At 44.6% G+C, this 21,896-nt stretch overlaps 1 protein-coding gene across 1 annotated transcript; it reads left to right on the top strand.

Annotated features, from left to right (window-relative positions):
- The first annotated feature begins 58 nt into the window (after nt 1–58).
- LOC111842146 (phosphatidylinositol transfer protein beta isoform) lies at nt 59–19,709 on the top strand. Its single transcript, XM_023808475.2, has 12 exons — nt 59–136; nt 7,996–8,026; nt 10,851–10,996; nt 11,490–11,581; nt 13,407–13,414; nt 14,043–14,117; nt 14,254–14,337; nt 15,065–15,142; nt 15,274–15,384; nt 15,495–15,617; nt 16,320–16,401; nt 17,737–19,709. Exons 1-11 carry the CDS (start codon nt 117–119, stop codon nt 16,365–16,367), a joined length of 816 nt encoding a protein of 271 aa, XP_023664243.1. The 5' UTR covers nt 59–116; the 3' UTR covers nt 16,368–16,401; nt 17,737–19,709.
- Nucleotides 19,710–21,896: the final 2,187 nt, after the last annotated feature.

Below are 21,896 nucleotides of genomic sequence, written 5' to 3'. Positions count from 1 at the left end.
CAGTGGTCCGGCAGCGACCGGCCGCGCCCTAACTCGACCAATCAGCGTCAGCAGGTGGGCGGGCCAGGAGACGTCGTCGCGCAGGCGCAGTCGCATCCACAGCCGCAGACGAGAAGATGGTGCTCATCAAGGAATAGTGAGTTGCGACGTGTTTTAACCTGATGTCTGTTCTTTTCCAGGCTGATAAATACAGTTTAGACGTAGTTTTGTTGTTTTAGGCGTTGACATATGTCTTCGGTTACTAGGAGAAGCACTTTTATGTGAGGCGAGATGGAGTTGGCAGACAGGATGTGATTGGGTGTATTTTGCCGGCTCGTGTCAAGTCCGGCCTGGCGGAGGCGCTTAGTAAAGGTGGGGTTAGCTGGTTAAACCCGTATGAACACAGTTTTATTGTGCTTTTACTTGTGTTTACCGCATCTGGCCTCTTCCGAATTAGAAGGCGGCTCCAGCCCCTGAACCGTGGTTACTTTCCACTCTCCAAGCGCCGTGTCGACTTTCGTGAAACTTTTCTTTAGTAAGCCGCAAGACCAGTTGGCTATGTTAAATAATCATGGGTGTTTGTGTTGAACAGCTAGTAAAAACCATACCAAAATGTAACTGGGTCGGCCGGTTAACTTAAGCCTGTAACTGAAAATTTTCCTACATGTTTTGTAAATATATGTATTTTTCTGGGGGTGTCCATCAATAGCGCTTGTTTGGTTTATAGCTTAATTTGTGGGTTAAAAGTAGGACTAAATATGTGGATTAAACAGACGTAACTATCCGCCCTGGCTGTATTTAATGTAAAGGGGCGGTCTGGTTTCTGCGGTTTAAACTAATGTACAGTAGTTTCCTTTTCTTTTGAAATGGCAGTGCGCGCTGGTAGTTGACTGGGGGGGGGGGGGTTGAATTACTCACTAAACCATCACTCTTACAGGTGGCAGATAAGCAAAGTCTCTTATTTCTCTGGTTGCCGCTGTACTTTGAACTGATACATTTCTGAACAGAAGCGCTTTCAGCTGGGCCAGCCTGCTGATGTGTCCCTTTTGTTCATGTCTGTCTGTCTCCTTGTCACTCTCGAGACACCACCGCTCCTCAATTAAGTAATTACTTTTGCCTTAATCAGTGCATTGTCAAATGTGTGTCTTCAATGTAGTTGCAGCGGGAAAGCTTGTTTGGTTAACTTTGAGTGGTAGGGTATTTAGGCATCTTGACTGGTTGTTTTGCAAAATATAACAAATAGGCCTGTGCATCCTGGTGGTTTGTCATGTTTCTCTCAGCAATGAGCAGGATGAAAATTTAGTTTCTTAGTCGCATGTTATTGTGAGGAGTGGAATATATGAAACTAATTGCAGCGGTTTACAGCTGTGACCTTGTACATGACTGATCATCGTCAGCACATGATTTTTACTGCTTTGAAATGGTGCATAACTGGTGTTTTTTTTTTTTATATGAGTCAGCCAGTTTTCTAAAGTTTAGTTCCTTGGTTAAAAAACTGCTCCCTCTATTAATTTTTTTCTTCACTCACTAAAAGGGCAGTTGTTTGTGAGGTAGAGTTTGATTTATTTCCATGATTGTTGTATGTACATTAATACCATGGAAGCATTTTTCTAACCCGTTTAATTTTTGCCTCCTACTGAAAACAGCTTGTAGCTGAAGGTGGGGAGAAAGGAGCTTTTAACTGACACCATTGTCATGTCATTTGTTTCCAAGCGGCTATGGAGCTTCCATTTTGTATTTTACTCTTTCATATTTTAAAGCTTGGCTGCAGGCGATGGACGCTGCTTACTGATCATACACTTGTGGAAGTGTGTGTACTGCCCTCACGTGTCCCAGCTTGTATGTTCTTCTGGCTTATTTACCTTGCCAGTTCTTTCACATTGGAGGTAATAAAGACAGAGTAATGGTTTCAGGTGCAGGCCTCCTTTTAAACAGGAAGGTTGCTCATGCAGTCCTCTGGCCTTCAGCTCTGTGCTTGTGAGCCTGCCACCTCGGTTGGCTCCCATTGGCTGTGGGTCCTTCCCCTAGCCTTTTGGTCTCTTCAAGTTGAGAAAGAAACAAGAGAGTGAGTTAATGATGACTTGCAGTAATGAAAGCTTTTATTTTTTTGGTGGATTAGTCACTACTTTCGTAGAAGTGTGCTTCTCAGAACATCTTGTCTCGAACGTTTCCATGTTGCTGGTGTGTTTGTTAGACCAATATTCTAAAGTAATTTCATTGATTGAACATTTTAAATGTTGCCAGGTCAGAATTTCCATTATCATATTTTAATAGACCTGCTCAAACTGAGTGATTGAGGTGGTGTTAAATACCAAAGTTAAATGTAGCAGAAAAATATATGATTCACTGTGTACTGAGTACTTGTATCGCTGCATCCATAGGCTTGGTCTTGTGGGTCTGCAGGTTATGACTGAGCTTTGTGTTTGTGTGCGCTTGAACTTTTGGTGGTTGATGGGATTTCAGGTACATTGGGGGAGGCTAGGAGTGCTGCTCACTCGGTCTGGAGTTATTGAGGTCCTCCCTGCTTCTCATCTCTTATTTGGTGGGTGTGAGGCAACTGCTTGGAGCTCTGTGTGTATTTGACTTTATAATTTGGGCTTTCTTTGAAATCCTCACTATGGTAACTGACACATGCCCGGCTGAACATGCAAGCCTCAAACTAACTGTCAGCTGACTTTAATCTCTGTGTTGTATTCTGTTGGTGCATTTTCAAAGTCCAGTAAGGAAGCTGCACTTCTCCCCTTCCATTTCCATAATGCTAAAGGTGTCTTTAGTTTTATTGCTTATCTTGCTGCTCTGACTGGCAGGGGAGAAGTCCTAACAATCTGCAGTTTAAATTTTGGTTGTGCCTTGTGCATTCTTTACATGAGCAGGGTATTCTCACTGTTTTGTTGGCATTATTAAGTCATTTACTAATATTTCAGGGAATGAAAACAATAACTAACTTTTGTTTTGTTGCAAAACTCCCGAAATGTAAGTGGTGTGATGACCAAAACCTGTGGTTGCACTGAACAGAACAGTGACCCCTCAGCCAGCAGTTCCTGGAACTTGCTTGTTTTTTTCTGTAGCTTGCATAATGTAAGTGGCTAATGGTTTCTCAGTGGCACATCAAACGGAAGTGGGTTTGTCAGTTGAGTCAGGACCTCATTCCCTAAAAGATGCACATAATATAAGAGAAAATGGTAGCAAGAAGGATACGCAGGGTGTGCTTTCTCAGGTTTGGATGCTGTCAGTTACTGTTTTGCTCCAGAGCAAACTTCCCAGACTGCAACAGCCACCACCAGCTACTCCCTACTGGCTAAAATTGTGCACTGTAAAGAGGAAGCAGGCCAATGGACTTAAATCGAACATGCTAAAGCCCAACCTGTGTTTGGCTGCCAATATGGGATGCTTGAGTGTCACCAGCCTGCCGGAGCACACTTTTCTACTAGTCAGCCCCCCCTGTCTTTTAAAATTCTTTTACTCCTTCCCCTGAAATCGCTGAAAGTTGACTGAGGCCCTTCTGTACCTGCATCTGAGTGCTGCTTGTAGGAGGATTGCCCAGCCACATGGTAACCCCATGCTGAATGAGCAGGCTAGCCTTGCTCTGGCTTTTGTTAGCATCACAGGTCATTAGCATCTGTCATAGTATCCCCAAAAGTCCTCTTTTTAGCCTAAATTTCCCTTTTCCACACTCTCATTTCTGTACTTTTGGTATGTAAGATGCAACGTATCTAGTAAATGTATGACTGAATAGCTCAAAGAGCCTAGCCTTTTTTGTTGTTGTTGTAGTTGTGTTTCTGGCACATGTATTTAAACCGAAGTCTAAATGTTATGTTACGTCACCCGTGTTTGACATGTGCAGAATGAGGTAATTATAAGAATGACAGAAGTATGACTTGTTGAATCAGCAGGCTGGGTCTGGTTTGGGTTTCATTGGCCTCAGGTCATGGACGGCAATCCTGTTTTATTTTGGATGAAATTGCCCAGGTTTGTACCCAAATGTTTTTGTGTCACTGTGGGAGTGTGGGGAAGACTTTATGGAAAGGTTAGAGAACTTTCCAGTTCCGGTATGTGAGAAACTTGATTTAAAACTTGGTTTGCTCAAGCACTTGAGGGAATCTAAGTTGCACGTGCTATGAAGGGTTCTCTCTAGCTTTTCAAAAGTAGTAACTAATGTGGCTAACTTCATACAAAAAAAAAATGGTACCAGTTTTTATGCCAGTGTAAAACCAACACCTTGAAGTACCAAAAGCATGATACTTGGTGCGGTGGAAAAGCGCCCTTTAGTTGAACGATGAATTGGGCAGCTTTGCAGCCCTGTAAATTTTGTACATGCTGTATGTCTTCTGCTATGCTCCAAGCTTCTTTTACTTCCAGGTCAAAGGCCGGGGGCATGCGCAGAGCGCCTAGGCCAGTTTGAGTCAGATTGAACGTTTACATGCGGGTGTAAATAGACTCCCAGTCGCATTATCTGGGTTTGTCAGTCTAACTTTGAGAGATTCAGTTTAGTATGATTTGTTGGACTAACACGTTTTCATGGACTTCAAAAGTCAAGTTTTAGTCAGATTAAAACAATTATTTGACTTTCTTGGTGTGCATGTAAATGTACTGAGTGTTTCCATTGGCAGAATCCATATTTAGTGCATGTGTTTCTTTTCTTCCTTCCTCACATGAATTTCCCCATGCACCCTTTAATTCTTAATTAACCTAGAGAGACCAGCTATAGCATGAACAGATTGGTATCAAATCTAGAATGTATGGACTGTAATTTTATATCACGCAGCCTTTGGCCCCTAATCACCCTCTTTAGTCTGCTGCATGGTAAGATGTATCTATGCTTATCAGTATGAGTCAGCAGCCAGGCTTCCTTTCCCAGGAGGACCCGGAGGTCTGGGTTAGAAAGACCATGTACATTGTGTGCAGAATTATTAGGCAAGTCTGTATTTTGCTTGTATCTACTTTTCCAATTTAATAGTTTCAGTCTGGATTAATCTTTAATTAAGAATGGACTGTTAAAATACTGAGCATGCTCTATTTTTTAATCTGTATATGTCCTGTTTGGAGTAAAATAGGACAGCATACATACATCCTTGTACAGAATTATTGAACATATTATTATTGCTGTTAATATTATTACAGAGAGCAAAAAAATAGTAAAATGCCTGTCAGAGGGATGCAAACTTTTTAAATGTAATCACCAAACAATCTAGTGTTTCGTGGCCAGCAGCCAAAGATGGAAGAAGCATGTAGACGGAAAATACAAATTAACTGCCTAAGATATGTCAAGTTATAGGGGGTACTTCCAGAAACTCTGCAGTTTTGGAAAAATGTTGCCATTTGATTCTACAATCTGAACAGAATCTCAAGAAGTACTAGGTGCAGTGTGCTACACGACACTGCTAAGGTCACCAAGGCTGAAACGCCACCATCTCAGTAAGGCACACAAGCTGAAACCTCAAACATGGGAGCGGACATGCCTCAAGACTGATTTTACATGGGTTTTATGGACAGATGAGAGAAGTGACTCCTGAAATAGCTGGTTTATGGGCTAGAGGATGGGCACCTTCAAGCACCAGCAAGGTGGTGGAGGAGTGAGGATGCAGGCTGCAGTTATCAGTGATGAACTTGTCGGAACTTTACGACTTGCTGATGGTGTAAAATTTAACTGCAAGATCTTCTGACAACTGCTAGAAGATACCTTCTTCAAACTGTACAAAAAAATCAGCAGCTTTCAAAAAGGTTATGATATTGATGCCCCTTACCATGCATCAAGGTATTCCATTAATTGTCCAAGAAAGGCTTGAATGGTGACTGAATTATGACCTGATCCCCCTTCATCACCTGACTAAACCCCCATTGAGAACTACTCAGCCTTACTGAAGTATGAGATTTACCAAGGTGGCAAGCAGTACACCACTGAGTAGCGTCTGGGCGGCAGTCCTAGCTGCCTCAGCTAAAATAGGTTGGGATCAAATCAAAAACTTGATTGAACCAATCGACAACAGGCTCATGATGGTCATTGAGAAGAAAGGTGGCTGTACAGGACATTTAATGTGCTAAAGTGGACTGTATAGAACGGCCATTATTCCTTATATAAATTGAATAAATAGGATTATTTTCTGTTGATGGTGACGAGAGAGATCCCTTTGAAATAGTTTCTGATTGCATAATAATTCTGCCATCGATAATCCTCTATTTTGTTCTATTTTTTTTTTTTTGTGAAACTAATTTTCTTTCTAAATTTACTTAGACCAAAAAAAACTTCTCAATTCACTTCTACAAGTCCTTGCAACTTTTCGCTAAAAATTATTTCTAGGAATAGTAATTGCCTAATAATTCTGCACACAAGGGTGTATTGGTAGTATGACTAAGTAACCATCTAAAGCTAGAATGCATGAATAAATTTAACGCACAATTGTATGTAGGAATAATGGGCACCTGCTCAATACTGTTATCCTCTCAAAGCCCTTTAAAATAAATATTCTCAACTTGAAATTTTTAATAAACGCTTTAATTCATCATGTAACTTAAGTAGCAATTGTGAAAATGTAATTCCAAATGTTTATGATAAATAGCACTGTAACAGTAACAAACTGTATTAATAAAAATTTTAGAAAAAAATTTGAACATTTTTTTCTTGCATGCTTCACTTTTTATTTTGTTTCAGACTGGTACATACATCGACCAGTCACAATTAAAACCATCTGCTAGTCATGGAATGATTGAGTGCGCTTTCTTGCTTAGAATAACATGCAGTACATTGGATTAAGAGCCTGGCTATGCTTTCTAAATCCCTTATCCTCTGCTATTGAAAAGGGTTGGAAATCGCTGGCAATCAGCCGATTTTCAGCAGTGAGTGGCTCAGCTGGCTGTTTCTGTGCTTGTGGTCGGAAGGTTGTCTGCTCAAACCCCAGTCCGTGGTCCTAGAGCAAAGCCCTTAACCCCCAGCTCCAGGGGCGCCGCACATTTGCTGACCCTGTACTGTGACCCCTAAGCTATGGAGAGCAAAGAGAAGAATTACAATGCCTCTGTACTCATATTTGTGCAAATGGCAAATAAAGGGTATTTTTTATTATTTTTATGTGCCGTTACGTTTTTTCTTTCGATGAGGTCATGATCTCAAAAAAAAAAATTTTTTTTTATTAACTGTCAAGGATTTATATATACATTTATATATCATTTATATATTTGTATATACAGAACATTTATTCATTTGTCACATTTCATCTTCCATACATCTCTTTTGTGTGCAGATTCTGCACGTGCTCAACAGTATAATTTATTTGCTTAAGCTTCAACTTTCAAACTCAAAAATGTGTATAGTTTGAATGATTTGGTTATTGAAATCTGACTGACTTTCAAAAAAAACCACCTTCAGCATACAAGCCAGCTCGTCCGCAGATGACCCATCACTAGTTTCCTCCCGCTTGTCCAACTGAAGACTGTGGTGGCATAAGAATGTTTCTGAGAGAACTTGGAAAGTAAACTGCTTACCATAAAAACATTTTTAGTGTGACACAAAAAACCGCTATGGTTGGGATTGTGAGTTTGGTCTTTGCCATTGTGGCAAATTGATTGAGAAATAAACTAGCCACACTTGCAAATTAATCGCCAGTGCTCATATGGCAAATGGCTAGTGAGAACCTACGGTATCCGCTGAATGAGCAGCCTTTACAGCAGGGGACCATCAGTGGCTGCTGTTAAGATCGGTTGCGTCAAGATATTGAGTGATTTGGTGTTTCTGCTGTTAATTGTTGCCTGCTGGTGGACACAAGTCTAGTAAGGTCACATGAGCCATTAATATTGGTTGAGTTGATGGGCACTCGTGGATTAATTGAATAAAATGCTTTGTATGTATGAAACCTATTTTGCCTTGTGCTGTCTCATGGAAATGGCTACATGGAAATAAATGTGTTTGACGTAAAGCTCTTGGGCTTCACTGAGACTTAATGGTTTGGGGTAATGTGTTCTGTTTGACCCTGCTGGACTTGCCATTGCCATCTGTGTGTCTGACTCTGCCTTCTCTTTTTTTAGCCGTGTGGTGTTACCCTGTTCGGTGGAAGAGGTGAGTACAGCTTTGTTCATCTCTGCTTTTATTTGCCAGACATCACAAATGGAAGCTCTTACCCTGTTTCCACCAACGCGGTGCCGGAGCAGGTGCTGGGCTTTTTCTCAATCCTGAACTGGTTCCATGCGTGTTCTTTACAAAAAACTGGCCCTCAGTCAGAAAAAATGGCTGAAGTACGGCACCACAGAAAAGCTGATCTCCATAACGTCAGTGATAGTGGGACTGGTTATCGCATCCAAATCTTCCGCATAGCTGGAAAATTTGATTGGTAACCGATATAATTTTGTCTAATATCGCCGGTGCGGGCAGTGAAACAACTTGCCGGCGCTTATTAGCAGAATAACGTTACGTCGCTTTTTTGATCTACGGAAAACGAAAGATCGATCTGCTGGCCAGATTTAATAACTATAATCATGGTGCAGGTTAAATAAATAAAATACTGTGCCACTTGCGTAGCACTACGATCCTGAGACGGACAGCAGAATTTGATTTTCAGCAGACTCATTGCATGATCCTTAAAAGGACAGCGTAAAACAGAGTGAGAATAAACTCACATGCACACAGACTGGGGAGATATGCGGCCTTTAAGGAAATAAAAATGGACAGAGCGCACCGAGACATACGCTGAAAACTAAGACTTTTGTTTCCTTAAATGCTCATTTTTTCAGTTCAGCAGTATATAAGAACTTAAAATTCAAAACGGATTAAAATAAATCCAAAAACATCAGAATTCATATGGACCTATACTTTCCTCTCACTTCTGCCTACATAACGTTTACGTTCTTGTTGGAAACTGGTGGAAACTCTGTCTGGTTCTCGAAAGGCACCAAGTGAGAACCAGCTCAGCGCCGACACCAGCTCCATGTTGGTGAAAACCAGGTAAATGAGAGTCCTTTTGCTCTAGCCTGGTGCTTAAAGCAGCCATTAGTGTCTCTCTGAAGGGGTTGAGTAAGGCATACTAAAATAATGTGGGCCATTGCATTAATATGTATATCAGTGGGTAATATTGTGGCTTTGGTTTCTGCCTCCAGCTCTGTGTATTTACATGTTCTTCCCATAATCTTGTGGTTTTCCTCTCTTGGGGTTAAAGGCATTTGGTTTAACCGGAGATCCGCCTTGTCTTGTGTGTACGAAAGTGCTCCATAGTGGCTGGCCTCCTTTAGGGGGTCTCCCATGCCCTGTGTTTTCTGGGATAATAATGGTGGTATCTGTGAAAATAACAGTGGTGTCTGTGGCTATATGAACTATTTCTTAGGTATAGTTTTAGATGACCATCTGCTCTCCTTATTTGGATGCATAGTGTTGGGGTCTTTTGTGACTTGGATGGAAAAGACGGTGCATTTTGGTGTTGATTGCACATGACAGTGGGGCTGTAGAGTTGGTGCTGATGGGCTGGGGTATTACTTTGGGCCCCCAGGGGTTCTGGCTGCCCATTGCATCCCATCACTGATGGGTTGAAGAATGGAATGGGAGGTGGGGGCAGTTTGAAAGGGCTTTTGGAAAGAAGATGAGGCGTGTGTCCTTTGATAAGAGCTCAGCTGGCTGTCTCACCAGGGCTGATTACTCTGCAGGTGGCTCTCGTGCTTGGAAATGCTACCAAGTATGAAAATGGCATTCTGGCTTTAAATGGTGCATTTCCCAGAATCACAGGTTCACCACCCAGATTCCGAAAGGGCTCGTATCTGTTAAGTAGGTCAGTTGAAGCATTAAAATGTGGCTTCATCTCTTGTATGTTTCATGTTGCCATTACTGCCCTTGCATTTTTACACAGCAGCATAATGAAGCTTCCCCGGTAAATATATGGCCTAAAATTATCCTTAGCCCAGGGCTGCAAGCGTGTGTTGGCTTCTGATTTTCTTCAGCTCCTTATCTATATTTTAACTGCAGTTTGATTATTGCATTACAACCCTGCCCTGGTTAAAAGCACTTATTTCATAAACATACACTCTTGTTGAATGTCACCTAAACCCTGACTTTTGGAACGGTGACATCATCTACTGGAACTGGGAGGAAATTTGAATTCGGCACTGGAGGGAGCTGGGACCCAAAAAGTGTTCACCTAGGAGATGGAACCTGGGCCCAGGTGGGATGAGGAGCCAGTCTGCTTCCTGTCAGCACAGGAGCATTTAACATTTAAAAGGCAAAAAAACGAAACCTGACAACGTCTTTCTGGCCCCAGAGGAAGCAGCCTGAGTGGCAAGCTGCTGAATAGAGACTTTACATGCTGTGCACACGTGAGGGGCGGCGTGTGCACACGTGAGGGGCGGCGTGTGCACACGTGAGGGGCGGCGTGTGCACACGTGAGGGGCGGCGTGTGCACACGTGAGGGGCGGCGTGTGCACACGTGAGGGGCGGCGTGTGCACACGTGAGGGGCGGCGTGTGCACTTAGTGCGTGCAGGTCTGATGGCCTAGTTCTTTGCTGTTGAGATTACAGGTTTGTAAACGCTGTCAGTGTGTGTGAGGATATGTCCTATGTGTGGGACAGCAGGCTCCTTGGTGCCAGCTGTCTGTGGCATTACAATCATATGCTGTGGTGCTTTGCCAGGTTCAGACAAGCCTGCACCTCACAGGCAGTTTTTTCAAGTATGTTCTTAATCTGTTTACACCCACTCTGCCTCTTCATAGATGTACATACTTTTCCATTACATCCACCGATGAGCTGAGCTCACTTGGCGTCCTGGGAGATCGAGTTCTATAGTGGCTTTTCCCTCCATCACCCCAAAGTAGTCCGGCATGGGCAACACTGGGCTTAATCATTGTTTTTCATATGATACTAGTATGTAGATGGTTGGTTTTGACTGACTGGGCCTCTATCTGCAGTACCAAGTGGGACAGCTGTACTCTGTAGCCGAGGCCAGCAAGAATGAGACCGGAGGTGGAGAGGGAATAGAGGTCCTGAAGAATGAGCCTTATGAGAATGGTGAAGAGAAGGGGCAGTACACACACAAGATCTACCATCTAAAGAGGTGAGGACGAGTGCTCAGAATGTGGCATGCCGGGGGGGAGGGGCCTAACTCTGAGTAGAACAACATTTGCGGATTCATATTCATACCCAGCGTGCACTAGTTCTGGGATGTGAGGTTGTCGTGTACCTGGAAAACAGCACTGAAGCTCTGTAAATGTGCTGGATGGTTGCTGGTGCTCGCTTTCTACCTGTTGGTCTGGCAGTGATCAAATAAATCATATGACAAATGTAGATGCCAAATAGAAGGCAATTTTATTGATGTTCCAAAGTGCTGGCGGATATTCCGAGTTGATTTAGACAAGCACAGCTGTTTAGTGTTTTAAAGCCTTCCAAACTCCGTCCTCGTGAAAGATCAGGCGATCTTGTGTCAGAAGACCTGTGGACTCCATTGCCTAACGTTTAAGCAAACGCTGTTTCGTGCTTCCACTGGGATGGCCGATCCCTGGAGCACTGTCCTGACGACAAGGCTGTCCCACCTTGTTCCTCCTCCTCAGCAAAGTCCCAGGATTTGTGAAGATGATCGCGCCAGAGGGGGCTCTGGTGTTCCACGAGAAGGCCTGGAACGCTTACCCATACTGTCGGACAAGTGAGTTCCACCTGGCCCCACCTAGAACCCTCTCTATGCCTGGCCATGCCTCTCTTCCACCCATTCCCCCCTCACCTATATACAGTTTATATTGGTCTTGAAATCTTTAGTCAGTTTTTGTGAACCACAGTTGTATGCTGCCATAGGCCACTCAGTTAATTAAGTGCGACTTATTCAGGTCATTTAGTGTACCTAGCATAACATTTTCCACAATGAATGGTTCTATATATTTAATTGCTTATTTCATTTTTATTTTTAAATGCTTTTATAATTTTTTTTTATTTTGCATTAAAATTGCACTTGGGAAGCCATGTGAAAGCATTTTATTATCCAGTAAAATGTGTGATTTTTGGAATAAATTTGTATCTGCCTCACCTTTTCAGTTTCCTGGCACTTTGCATGTATCATATGCTTGGACTAGGGATGGCGAAAACTAAAAAATTTCTTGACCGACCACCGAGCCTTAGTAGCCGGTTGAAACCGGTTAACCGATTAGTTTAAAATATGGTACGCTATTTGAAATAACAGCCATTTCGAGCCGCGCCTGCAATTTCGCAACTCTGTCGCATCTCTCTGCCGCTCTGCCTCCCGCACACACACACACACACTGCCACTCACGTCACTTTTTTTAAATCCCCTACAGCGCGAAACATGAGTCCCGCAAACGCGGCGCCGAAGAGCTTGTTGTATGTAATCGTAGGACAAATGGCTCCTTAGTTTCAAATGGTTTGGGTACAAGGTGATCGCTTTGAAAATAAAGGCGTTTGTCTAGGTTAGAAGCTCATTTGAAACATTGCCACGGCTCATTTAAGAAAATGACAGCTCCGAAGAGACGCCGCTTTAGTTGAGGTAGTGCTAACCATAATAAAGAAAGATGATGATCATCATCACCTTATCGGTTACCACTGAAATGTAGATGTAATGTATTTCAAAATCTAAGCCCATCTTATGCGGAATGTTGCCTAATAGACTGCAACATGATAAAACCAATGGATAAAACAGGCACCTTCAGAATGCGTAAAAGACGCACCGGCCAAGGCAGGTCTAACTCACTGTGTGCCTTCTAATAACGGACAGGACAACTCTGTTGTATAATTAATATTATTTTTTTATTTTTCAAAAAGACAAGTGTCAACTTCTGTTAAGGGCAACATCTCCTAAACCATAACAGACAAAAACCTACAGCTATTCTTAAGAATAACATTAAATAAACGAAAAATTATTAGAATCTATGAATGAGAATACTGTAGCCAACAAACAGCTCACAGACAGGTGTTAAGGGTGCTAATTATTAAAACATAACAAAACGGTTTGGCCATTAGTTATTCTTGGAAAATAAATTAACGAAAAACAAGTTAAAGTTAAATTTCGCAAACCTTGTGAGCGCGCGAACCCAAACGCTGTGACCTCGCGCCAAATGTTTTTATTGGTTTATTAAGTACAAACAGGCGAGTTATGAAAAGTTGAGTGTGAGGGATAATTTGTTCACTTAACACAAAAAGATGAGGAATGAGATGGCTAACTGTAGTAGCGTATAGTCCACTGTCTATAATAGCCTAATTTAGATATCACTTTTTTTTTTAACCGACTACCGACAACTTTGACCGGTTAACGTTGATACGGTCAACCACCGGTCAAACGGTCATTGGTTAACATCCCTAGCTTGGACATACATGCTCACCAAGATCATCACATTGTTGTGTATACTGTTTTAATAATTGACTGCGGCCTGTTATGTCCCTGTGCTGATACCGGTACTGAATCACTTTTGTTTTCCTTTTGGCTCCTCCCACCCCTGCTGGTGCTCACTCTTCATTGGCTGCAGTTGTAACGGTGAGTTTATGGAGCATTAATGCCTTACCTTCCTCCTTAGTCTCAATAGGCTCACTGGAACATGAATTAACTCTTATTTCTTGGGTTGGTTCAGAGGCTTGGTTTACAGACTGACTACTGGAAAGAAAAACCTAATAGCTATGCTGGCAGATCTATCACACTTTCCACTGCTGAATCTGGCAGTGATATGTGTTGTGGAAAAATCAATGCCTGCAGTTTCCTGTGAACCCTTAATTGTTTAATTGGATCAGTGTTGAGGCTTAAGTTGTGAGCTCTTGAGACTTTTATTTTGCCTGTTTATTTTTATGTGTACCTGTGAAAGGGGTTTGTTTCATGGGCTTGCTAGGAATTGGGACCCTCGCTTAATCTGCCAGTGGAAACTGGGTGCGCTGGGAAAGCTCTTTCAGATACACCAGCAGCCTGGGAAATGGGTCAGGTGTAGGGCTGCTGCAGAGCCCAAAGCAGTGGGCGGCTCGTGCTATTCCTGCACAGCCGACATACTGGCCGTTCAGCAAAGGACCTGGCTGACTGAATGGGTCTGATTTGAGATTCTGTCAGTCAGTTGGTAACTTTCTGTAGCCTACAGGTGGCCTCTATCATAACATAATGCTTCTCTTGCTCTTTCTAGAATGAGTACATGAAGGATGACTTCTTCATTAAGATTGAGACGTGGCATAAACCGGATATGGGCGCTCTAGAAAACGTGAGTGACTTTGAAAGGTGTCCTTGCTGTTTTTGACTTGCCTTCTAATCCCGTTCACTGGATTTCTTTATTCCTTACTTCCTGTCCATTACCCTCACTCACCCTGGCCACCGCCCCCTCCTCCCCCAAATGGCAGGTTCATGGCCTGGACCCAGCCACGTGGAAGACGGTGGAGGTGGTGCCCATTGACATCGCAGACAGAGAGCAAGTGTCGTCAAGTGTGAGTAGACTCTTGAGTCTCCCCTTTGTCACGTGTAACTAAAGCGCTGGGCAGACGACAGCATGGTGTGGGTCTGGCATCGTTAATGCCGTCTTGTCTGCCAACAGCAGTTTGCCCTGTGCCATTTAAGTGGCTTGTTGTAAAACTATCAAATATGGCAGGTCAATATCCAAAGAGAGTTTGTCTGTCAAGCAGCAGCATGTGGGCTATGGAGGTCTTGTTATAGTGGGTCCTTTTCTCACAAGCTGTGAAATGTTAAACGGTCACGTAGCCTCTTAACCCACAGTCCCCTCCTTGGCTCTGATTTGCCAGCTTTGTCTTGGGCTCTAATCCAGCCCTTCTGTGATTGGTGGAGGCTGATCACTTCCAGATAGCAGTGCAGCCTGGCACATGTCACGTAGAAGCATAAGGTATGGTGCCAGTGCCGGGGCACCTGGGTAATGATCCCTGTTCCGTTAGCCCATTGGCTGAGGAGTGGTGTGCTCCCTATGGCAGATTTTTCATGGTAGACCTTTAACTGCATAATTGGATTAATTACAGGACTCTCTTAATCCCACTGGCCATCTGTGCAAAGGGATTAGTGCTGGATTTGAGTAATTCAAATTTAGTTACGGCGGATGCATGTCGTTGTGTCCCCCCCCCAAACCTGAGCAGTAAGCAAAAACGGGAGAAGCTAAGTGTTGCATTCTGGGTTATGTAGTACAATCACATCTCTCTCTGACTACAGGACTACAAACCAGGGGAGGACCCTGCCTTGTTTCAGTCTGTGAAGACAGGTCGGGGGCCTCTGGGCCCCAACTGGAAGGTATGGTTGTAAGGGGAATGGGTAACTGTGTCTTCTTTCCTCTACCATGGCGGTTTTTTTTAAATTATGTTAATGTGTGTGTGTGTGTGTGTGTGTGTGTGCGTGTGCATGTGCATGCATGCATCCAACAGAAGGAGCTAATGAACAGCCCAGACACCCCGCACATGTGTGCCTACAAACTGGTCACTGTCAAGTTCAAGTGGTGGGGCCTGCAAAACAAGGTGGAGAACTTCATTCACAGTGTGAGTGCCCCCCCCCCTCCTCCTACACATCATGTTGCTTCCGTCTGGCCTTCTTGTAGTTTGTCAGCTTCGCCTCCTGTGGTTGAGGCATGTATCCCTCCTCCCTGCAGCAAGAGAAGAGGATCTTCACCAACTTCCACCGGCAGCTGTTCTGTTGGATCGACGGCTGGGTGGAGCTCACCATGGAGGACATCCGGCGGATGGAGGACCAGACGCAGAAGGAGCTGCAGGAGGTATGCATGGCTGTTAAAGTGCACCCTTTATGTGGGAAAAGTCACCCAAAGCTTGTCACATTGTTTCCCACGTGGAGGAGACCCCTGTGTGGTACCCAGTCCCTCCTCAGACACGCGGCCAGGAAGCTGCTGTTGCAGTGCCCATCTAACCACCGTATCATGCTGAGGAAGAGACTCCAGCTGCACTCAACTTTTTGCCCTTTAGGAACAGCCTCCTCTTCCAGGCTCTGATCTCAAGGTCCCACTGAGGTCCAAAGTACCCAAAATATGGGGTCCATGAAAGTGGCCTCCTGCGGTTCACACTTATCGTGTCCCAGCTTCCTGTAATGATCCCGGGCTTCTTAAACACGGGGTCCGATCCACTGCTACTACCACCAAGTGTCTGTCAGATAGTGATTCTGTTTATCAAGCTACATGTGGATGGAAACTAAGAGCTCCCCGAGGGAGGGGGTAGGTTTTCTCTATTTTCCAGATGTTTCCGCCCAAACTAATGCTGCTCATACCCTCCCTGTCCTCCACCCGTCCACTTAAGCTATAGCACCATGATTGCTAACAGCTGGGGTTGCATGGCCGGGACCGAGTGAAGGCCGTCCCATTCCCGGACAAACCCCGCCTCCGCTCCGGTCCACGCTGACTCCTACCCCCTGCCAGCCTTGGCTAGGGCCGCCAGCTGACCTGCTGACCCTCTCGTTTTGCATCTAGATGCGACAGAAGGGCTCCGTTCGGGGCACAAAAGCTGCAGAGGACTAGCCCCGCCCCCCAGTGTAGGTCAGAGGCAGGCTGAGTAAGTCCTACAGGTGGGGAGAGGAGGCGTGGTCCTGGCAACGTGGCCCCCCACCCTCCCTCATATGTCGTCACTGTTTCTCAGCATCTCCATGTAGGGACGCTGCTGCGCTGCTTCCATCCACATCAGACAGGGGGCGTATGTGTCCTGATTCTGTGATGGTAATTCCATCTGATCTCATTGTGCCTCTGAACTATGGTGTAGAGCTAGAGAAGGAGCAGCTGTTTCGTTTAAAGGGTTAATTATTAATTAAGACGACGGCTTTGGCTTCTGCGAAAACCGGGCCGATCCCCTACTGCCCCCCTCCTTACAAACAGCACCTCTGCCTCTTGACCAGTTCTACTGACATCTCTAGCATACTAGCATGAGGTACTGGGTCCATAAAGCACCCTGGGATTCCGCCCTCTGCCCAGCTCGGTGTGATGGAAGCAGAGCACATTGCGTCCCTGAGCTCCATGATAACCATGCATTCTTTTCACCAGCTTCTCTTGCCAGTCCCTGGGGGGGGGGGGCGCCATTTGCACCTTTTTTCCTTCACCTGTGCCATAGGTTTCTGCTGTGTGTGTGTGTGTGCGCGACTAAGGCTAGTGGATGTATGAAAGCATCCGCACTACACTCTACGGTATGCTATGGAGCACCCAGTAACCCTCTGAGCTCCGCCCCCAGGACACCCACTGCTGTCTGGATGGGTAGTGGTTCCACCTGTGCTGTCACCCTCAAGGATTGCTTGCCATGGGCTCCTTTTCCAGTGCTTCTCTGACAATCTCCTGCCCGTCGTGCAACCGGAGAGACGTTTGCACGTTTGTTCACAGCTGCAGCCTTTTTCGAGACACTGCCTGGTCATGGGTGCAGGCTGCAGAGCCCATGATGGTGTTGGCTTGCGACACTCTGGTTGGGGAGGGTGGGGGGGCAACTCCCTGCTTGCCACCGTCATCCTCCTGTTGCATGCCCTGTTGCATGGTGGGGATTGGGGGGCTGTTAATTAGAGGGACAGTATGCAACTGGGATTGTGATTCTGAGAAGTCTGTGTGGGTGAAAGGGGGGGGGGGGGGGCAATGAATTCAGAAAATTTGCGAATGGAATCATGCCCCCCCTCAATGATAAGGAACCAGACCTGAATGAAAGCTGAACAGCTCCCCAAGCAGGAAGCACTGTGCAGCAGTAGTTCTGCAAACCAGGAAAGTTACCCCCATCCATATGACCCCCCATCTTATCACACACAGGCTACTCTCTTGAAGCACAATTCCCAGATGCCCCATGTATCCTATTTCTATGGAACTGCTTTGGTCCTGATTAATTTCTCTCTTCTCCCCCTTCACCTCACCCCACTTACAGCTTCGCAGAGAAGGTCAGGTTCGAGGCACCAGCGCTGCAGATGAACAATAAGAAAACATTTTCAAAGCAAAAAGGAAAAAAAAACATCCCACCATGACGAGAAGGATATGGACGTGCAGAGCCCTGATTACTGTCCCTGCCGCTCGAGGCGGCACACAGCAGGGCTGTAGGGCTGTACCCACCCTCAGCATAATCAGCAATTTCATTGGATGGAAAAGGAAAAACATTTTTTAACAAAAAATTACCGGTCTGTGTCGCTTTTGCAGCAAACATGAAAGAGTACCTTTTAAAAGAAATTACTGTAATTTTTTTCTAAAGCATTCATTAGTAATCGTTTCCATGGTTTAATCTCAGATATCGGACCAATTTCTCTTTTTGGATGTACATGTTGGGTTGTCGTGCCTGTTCCCCCAAAGCCTCTTCTGTACAAAGTGCTCTGAAGCCTGGTGACTTCCCACTTTCTGGGAGAGTTGGATCCGCTCTAAGCTTCTTTTTTTTTATATATATATGTGTAGTTTGTTTCATCCATCACTTTTCTTCGCCTGTTGTAGGTATTACTCTTAATTGGAGTGGAACATATTTTCTTCCACCCAACAAACAACCAAATGTGACCCCACACACACACGGATTAAAATCATGGTGAGTGGGGCTTAACAGGGCAATTAACAGGCTCAGGGGAACCATTGGTGGGAGACCAGGGTAAGCATTATCATGTTTGATCACTTTCAGCGCTGCCTGGTTTAGGGGTGAAGGCACAGCTAGTGATGTGAGACAGTGCCGGGGACGATGCTGTCCCCTCTGGCTGTTTACAGACCGGCCTGTCTTTCGGCCGCACCCCACCTTCTATGGGGGGTTTTGATCCCCACACTGCGAGGGTTGTTCAGGGCGAAGGGCGTGCCTGTCAGGTAGGCTGTAGACCTGCCAGTAAGTGTTTCAGTGACGGTCTGTGGGCCAGTTGGGCTGCTCTGCTTCCATTTAAAGGTGTATCTGCTGCTTTGAACAGACCGCCCCCTTTGGGGCGCAGTGTCACGCCCCCTTTGGGGCGCAGTGTCACGCCGCTCCTCGTCAGGTCCCGCCTCCTTCACCTCAACCATGTGCTGATCGTTTCCCCATCGGACACCTGGTCAGTTGCCTGTAGCTTTCCGGATTCTTTTAATCTTGTGCAGTTTCAGCTGTGTACGTGCGTGAGTGAGCGAGAGATTCTTTGTGCTTACGGTTAACTGGTTACCTAAACCAAGAGTATTAAGATGTAGCGGACTGGAGTCGTGGCCTGTATTTGAGTTCTTGGTCAGCTGTGATGTCTCCACAGCAACTGTTTGATTCATACTGACATGCAAAATACAGAACTGTCCTACGTTTTTACTTGACTTCCTTTGTTCGTTTGTCCTGCCCACATCATATCTGTTTGGTGATCTAAATGCACTACATCACTTTGCCAGCAGGGCGGCAACATGAAACTGCATTTACTGGTCCTCTGCTGCTCTTATTGAAGATTCTTTTGATACTCAGCACAGCAAGTAACCTGAAATACTTTTTTCCTCTATTTTTGTTTTATTTGTTAAATATAAAGGTTTTTAGCAGTTTTCCAGTTTGACCAATATACGATTTCAGAAACAGGTTGCTAGCCATCTTTTCCTCAGTGGCGGTTTACTGGTTTTAATACTACTACGGCAGCCTTTCTGGGAGAATCCTGTTCCAGGGGAAAAGGAGAGCTCAAGATGGAGAACAAACCGTACAGTGTAATCATGATTAACCACCTTAATTGCGGAATTGACTACTGTTTTTCTTAAAAAAAAAACAAAACAAAAAAAAAAGAGGGAGATGCATTTCAATGTCTTTTTGTCTGATCATTGTTTAAATTCAGGGGAAATGGTATTAAATGTGTGCTATAAACTGATGCAGCATTTGAGCTGTCACGTAAAAGGTCTACACAATGAAATTTTAACAATATCAAATAAATTTCAACACAACTACCTGAAGTTTGTTTATTTGAACTTTCCGCCTAACCTGAGTGATGGCACTGAGATTCCACTCAACTCCTACATGGTTCCCATTTGGGACAAGAAAGTTTTATTGGTTTCATACTCACCTGGACCATCTGCATTAGCTAGTTTTGGGGGCTGCTGAATGGCTCAGCAGGCTAAGCCTCTTCCTGTGATTGGAGGATCACTTTTGGAAGCCTCGGCTTCAGCAGAATAGTCACATTCGGTTTGATTGTACATGCTGGCTGCCCCTGCACTGTCACTGCCAAGCTTGCTCTCACCTTCGCATGTGTTTCTGTCTCATGGACAGCAAGATTGGGTAGCTCACGGGACCCAAACTCCAGTCCTGGGGGGCCGGAGCCCTGTGTAGCTTAGTTCTTTCCCTCTTCTGCCACAAATGATTCAGCTCAAGAGCTGTGTGGTAATTAGCACAAGGAGTTTAATCAGGTGCAGGGCTCCGGCCCCCCAGGACTGGAGTTTGAGACGCCTGGGGTAGCTGAAGAGAAGCATTCTAAAGTACCTGCATATTAAGGATGGTAAGAACCTTTATTAATCCCAAAGTTGGGAAATTTGCATTGTTATTGAAGAAAAAGGGGCAATACAAGATGAGTAATAAAATGGCAATAAAGACTATGTGATATACAAAAAATAAATGAATATATATATGAAAAAAATATATATATATATATATATATATATATATATATATATATATATATATATATATATATATATATATATATATACACACACACAAGTGGAAAACTTCAGCTTCCCAGAAGCAGCAGAAATTTGATGTTTAATAACAGCAGAAATGACTATATTAGAAACGCCGCAAAGCCTTTTACATGGAAACCATAGCACTTCACAGTCCACATAAAGATGTGTCTCTGTATGTTTTTGTTTGGTCTGATATCCTGAGCACCTGCCGCCACACACAAACACACGCGCATCAGTCTGATCAAATGTTCAGATGATAGTGTCCGCCGTGATGACAGCCGTCAGCACCACCGCAGAAGACAGGTGAGCTGCATTCGGGCTGCCGAATGATTACGATGCTTCTTCATGTTCCTGCCAAATGGCACGGTGTTGGTGTGGCACTGGGACATGTTGAACTGTACCTCTGTTAAGATGTCTTTTTCTCCTCACCCCCCCCCCCCTCCAGGGGATTCTGATGCTCTTATGTCTTTGTTAGACCCTTCAGGTCTGGTCCGTCTTTGTTTTGTGTGTTCTCCATGTGACCCACAGCAGTGACGCTTCTCCGGTGTGGAATTCCGCTCTTCTAGCTCTCACACCAACCCTGGGGTAAAATTGACCCCCGAGGCACATATCAGGCGACTTTCCTCATAGTAACAATTATTGTAGGAGTGAGTAAGAGCTAACAGTGTCAGTTTATCGAAACAGCCCCTTCCCTATGAGAAGAGCAGCCCTGTGCCTCCTCATCCTAAGATGCTGCATTTTATTCTGGGGGGGGGCCTCAAACTGAACTGCATGTACCCTGGGAGCGACGGTTCCATGCACCAGGTTGGATGTGAGGCCCAGCAGATGTCTGTGTTATTAGGACACTGGAAACATGCTGCTGTGGAGGAGGGCAGGAATTGAGTTTTCTCTCTTCATTCCCCCCCCCCCTCTAGATCTTGAGTTTTTACACTCCGTGAAACACTGAATATTAGTATTGTTACTATTATTATTATTATTTACATTTAATAATAATAATAATAAGCGAAACACAAATGTAAGCACATTTTCTTGACAGACTCTTATTGTGGGGGCGGCGTCGGGGGGTCGAGCCGCTTCAGCTGATGAACAGCAAAGTTAATGGCAGAAAAAACTAACCAAGATTGTGGAAGCAAGACAGTCTAAACAAGAAATCAGAGTGAGTAGCATATTTGTAAAAACTGTAAAGCATGAATGCAAAGCATTGCATTTATGACATTGGTTTTCAAAATTTTTTTGCTTCTTGCCCTGTGCAATGTTGTGCAAGTAATACTTGGAGGACATTAAGGTCAAATGCACCCTACCCCCCCCCCCCCCCGGCTGAACTGCTCTAGAACCGCCACTGCCAATCGTTCACCCCAAATCTCGGTTGTCTCTTTTGTAGAACTTTCCACTGGTCAGGTTCTACTGTTCCTCACAGTGTTTGTCTTCCAGGATGAATGGGACACATGGTTTGAGGTT

Source organism: Paramormyrops kingsleyae, chromosome 7, assembly GCF_048594095.1.
Source record: "Paramormyrops kingsleyae isolate MSU_618 chromosome 7, PKINGS_0.4, whole genome shotgun sequence".
Classification (NCBI taxonomy): Eukaryota; Metazoa; Chordata; class Actinopteri; order Osteoglossiformes; family Mormyridae; genus Paramormyrops; species Paramormyrops kingsleyae.
The sequence above is the reverse complement of the archived record's forward strand: the minus strand, read 5'-3'. Positions and strand labels throughout refer to the sequence as shown.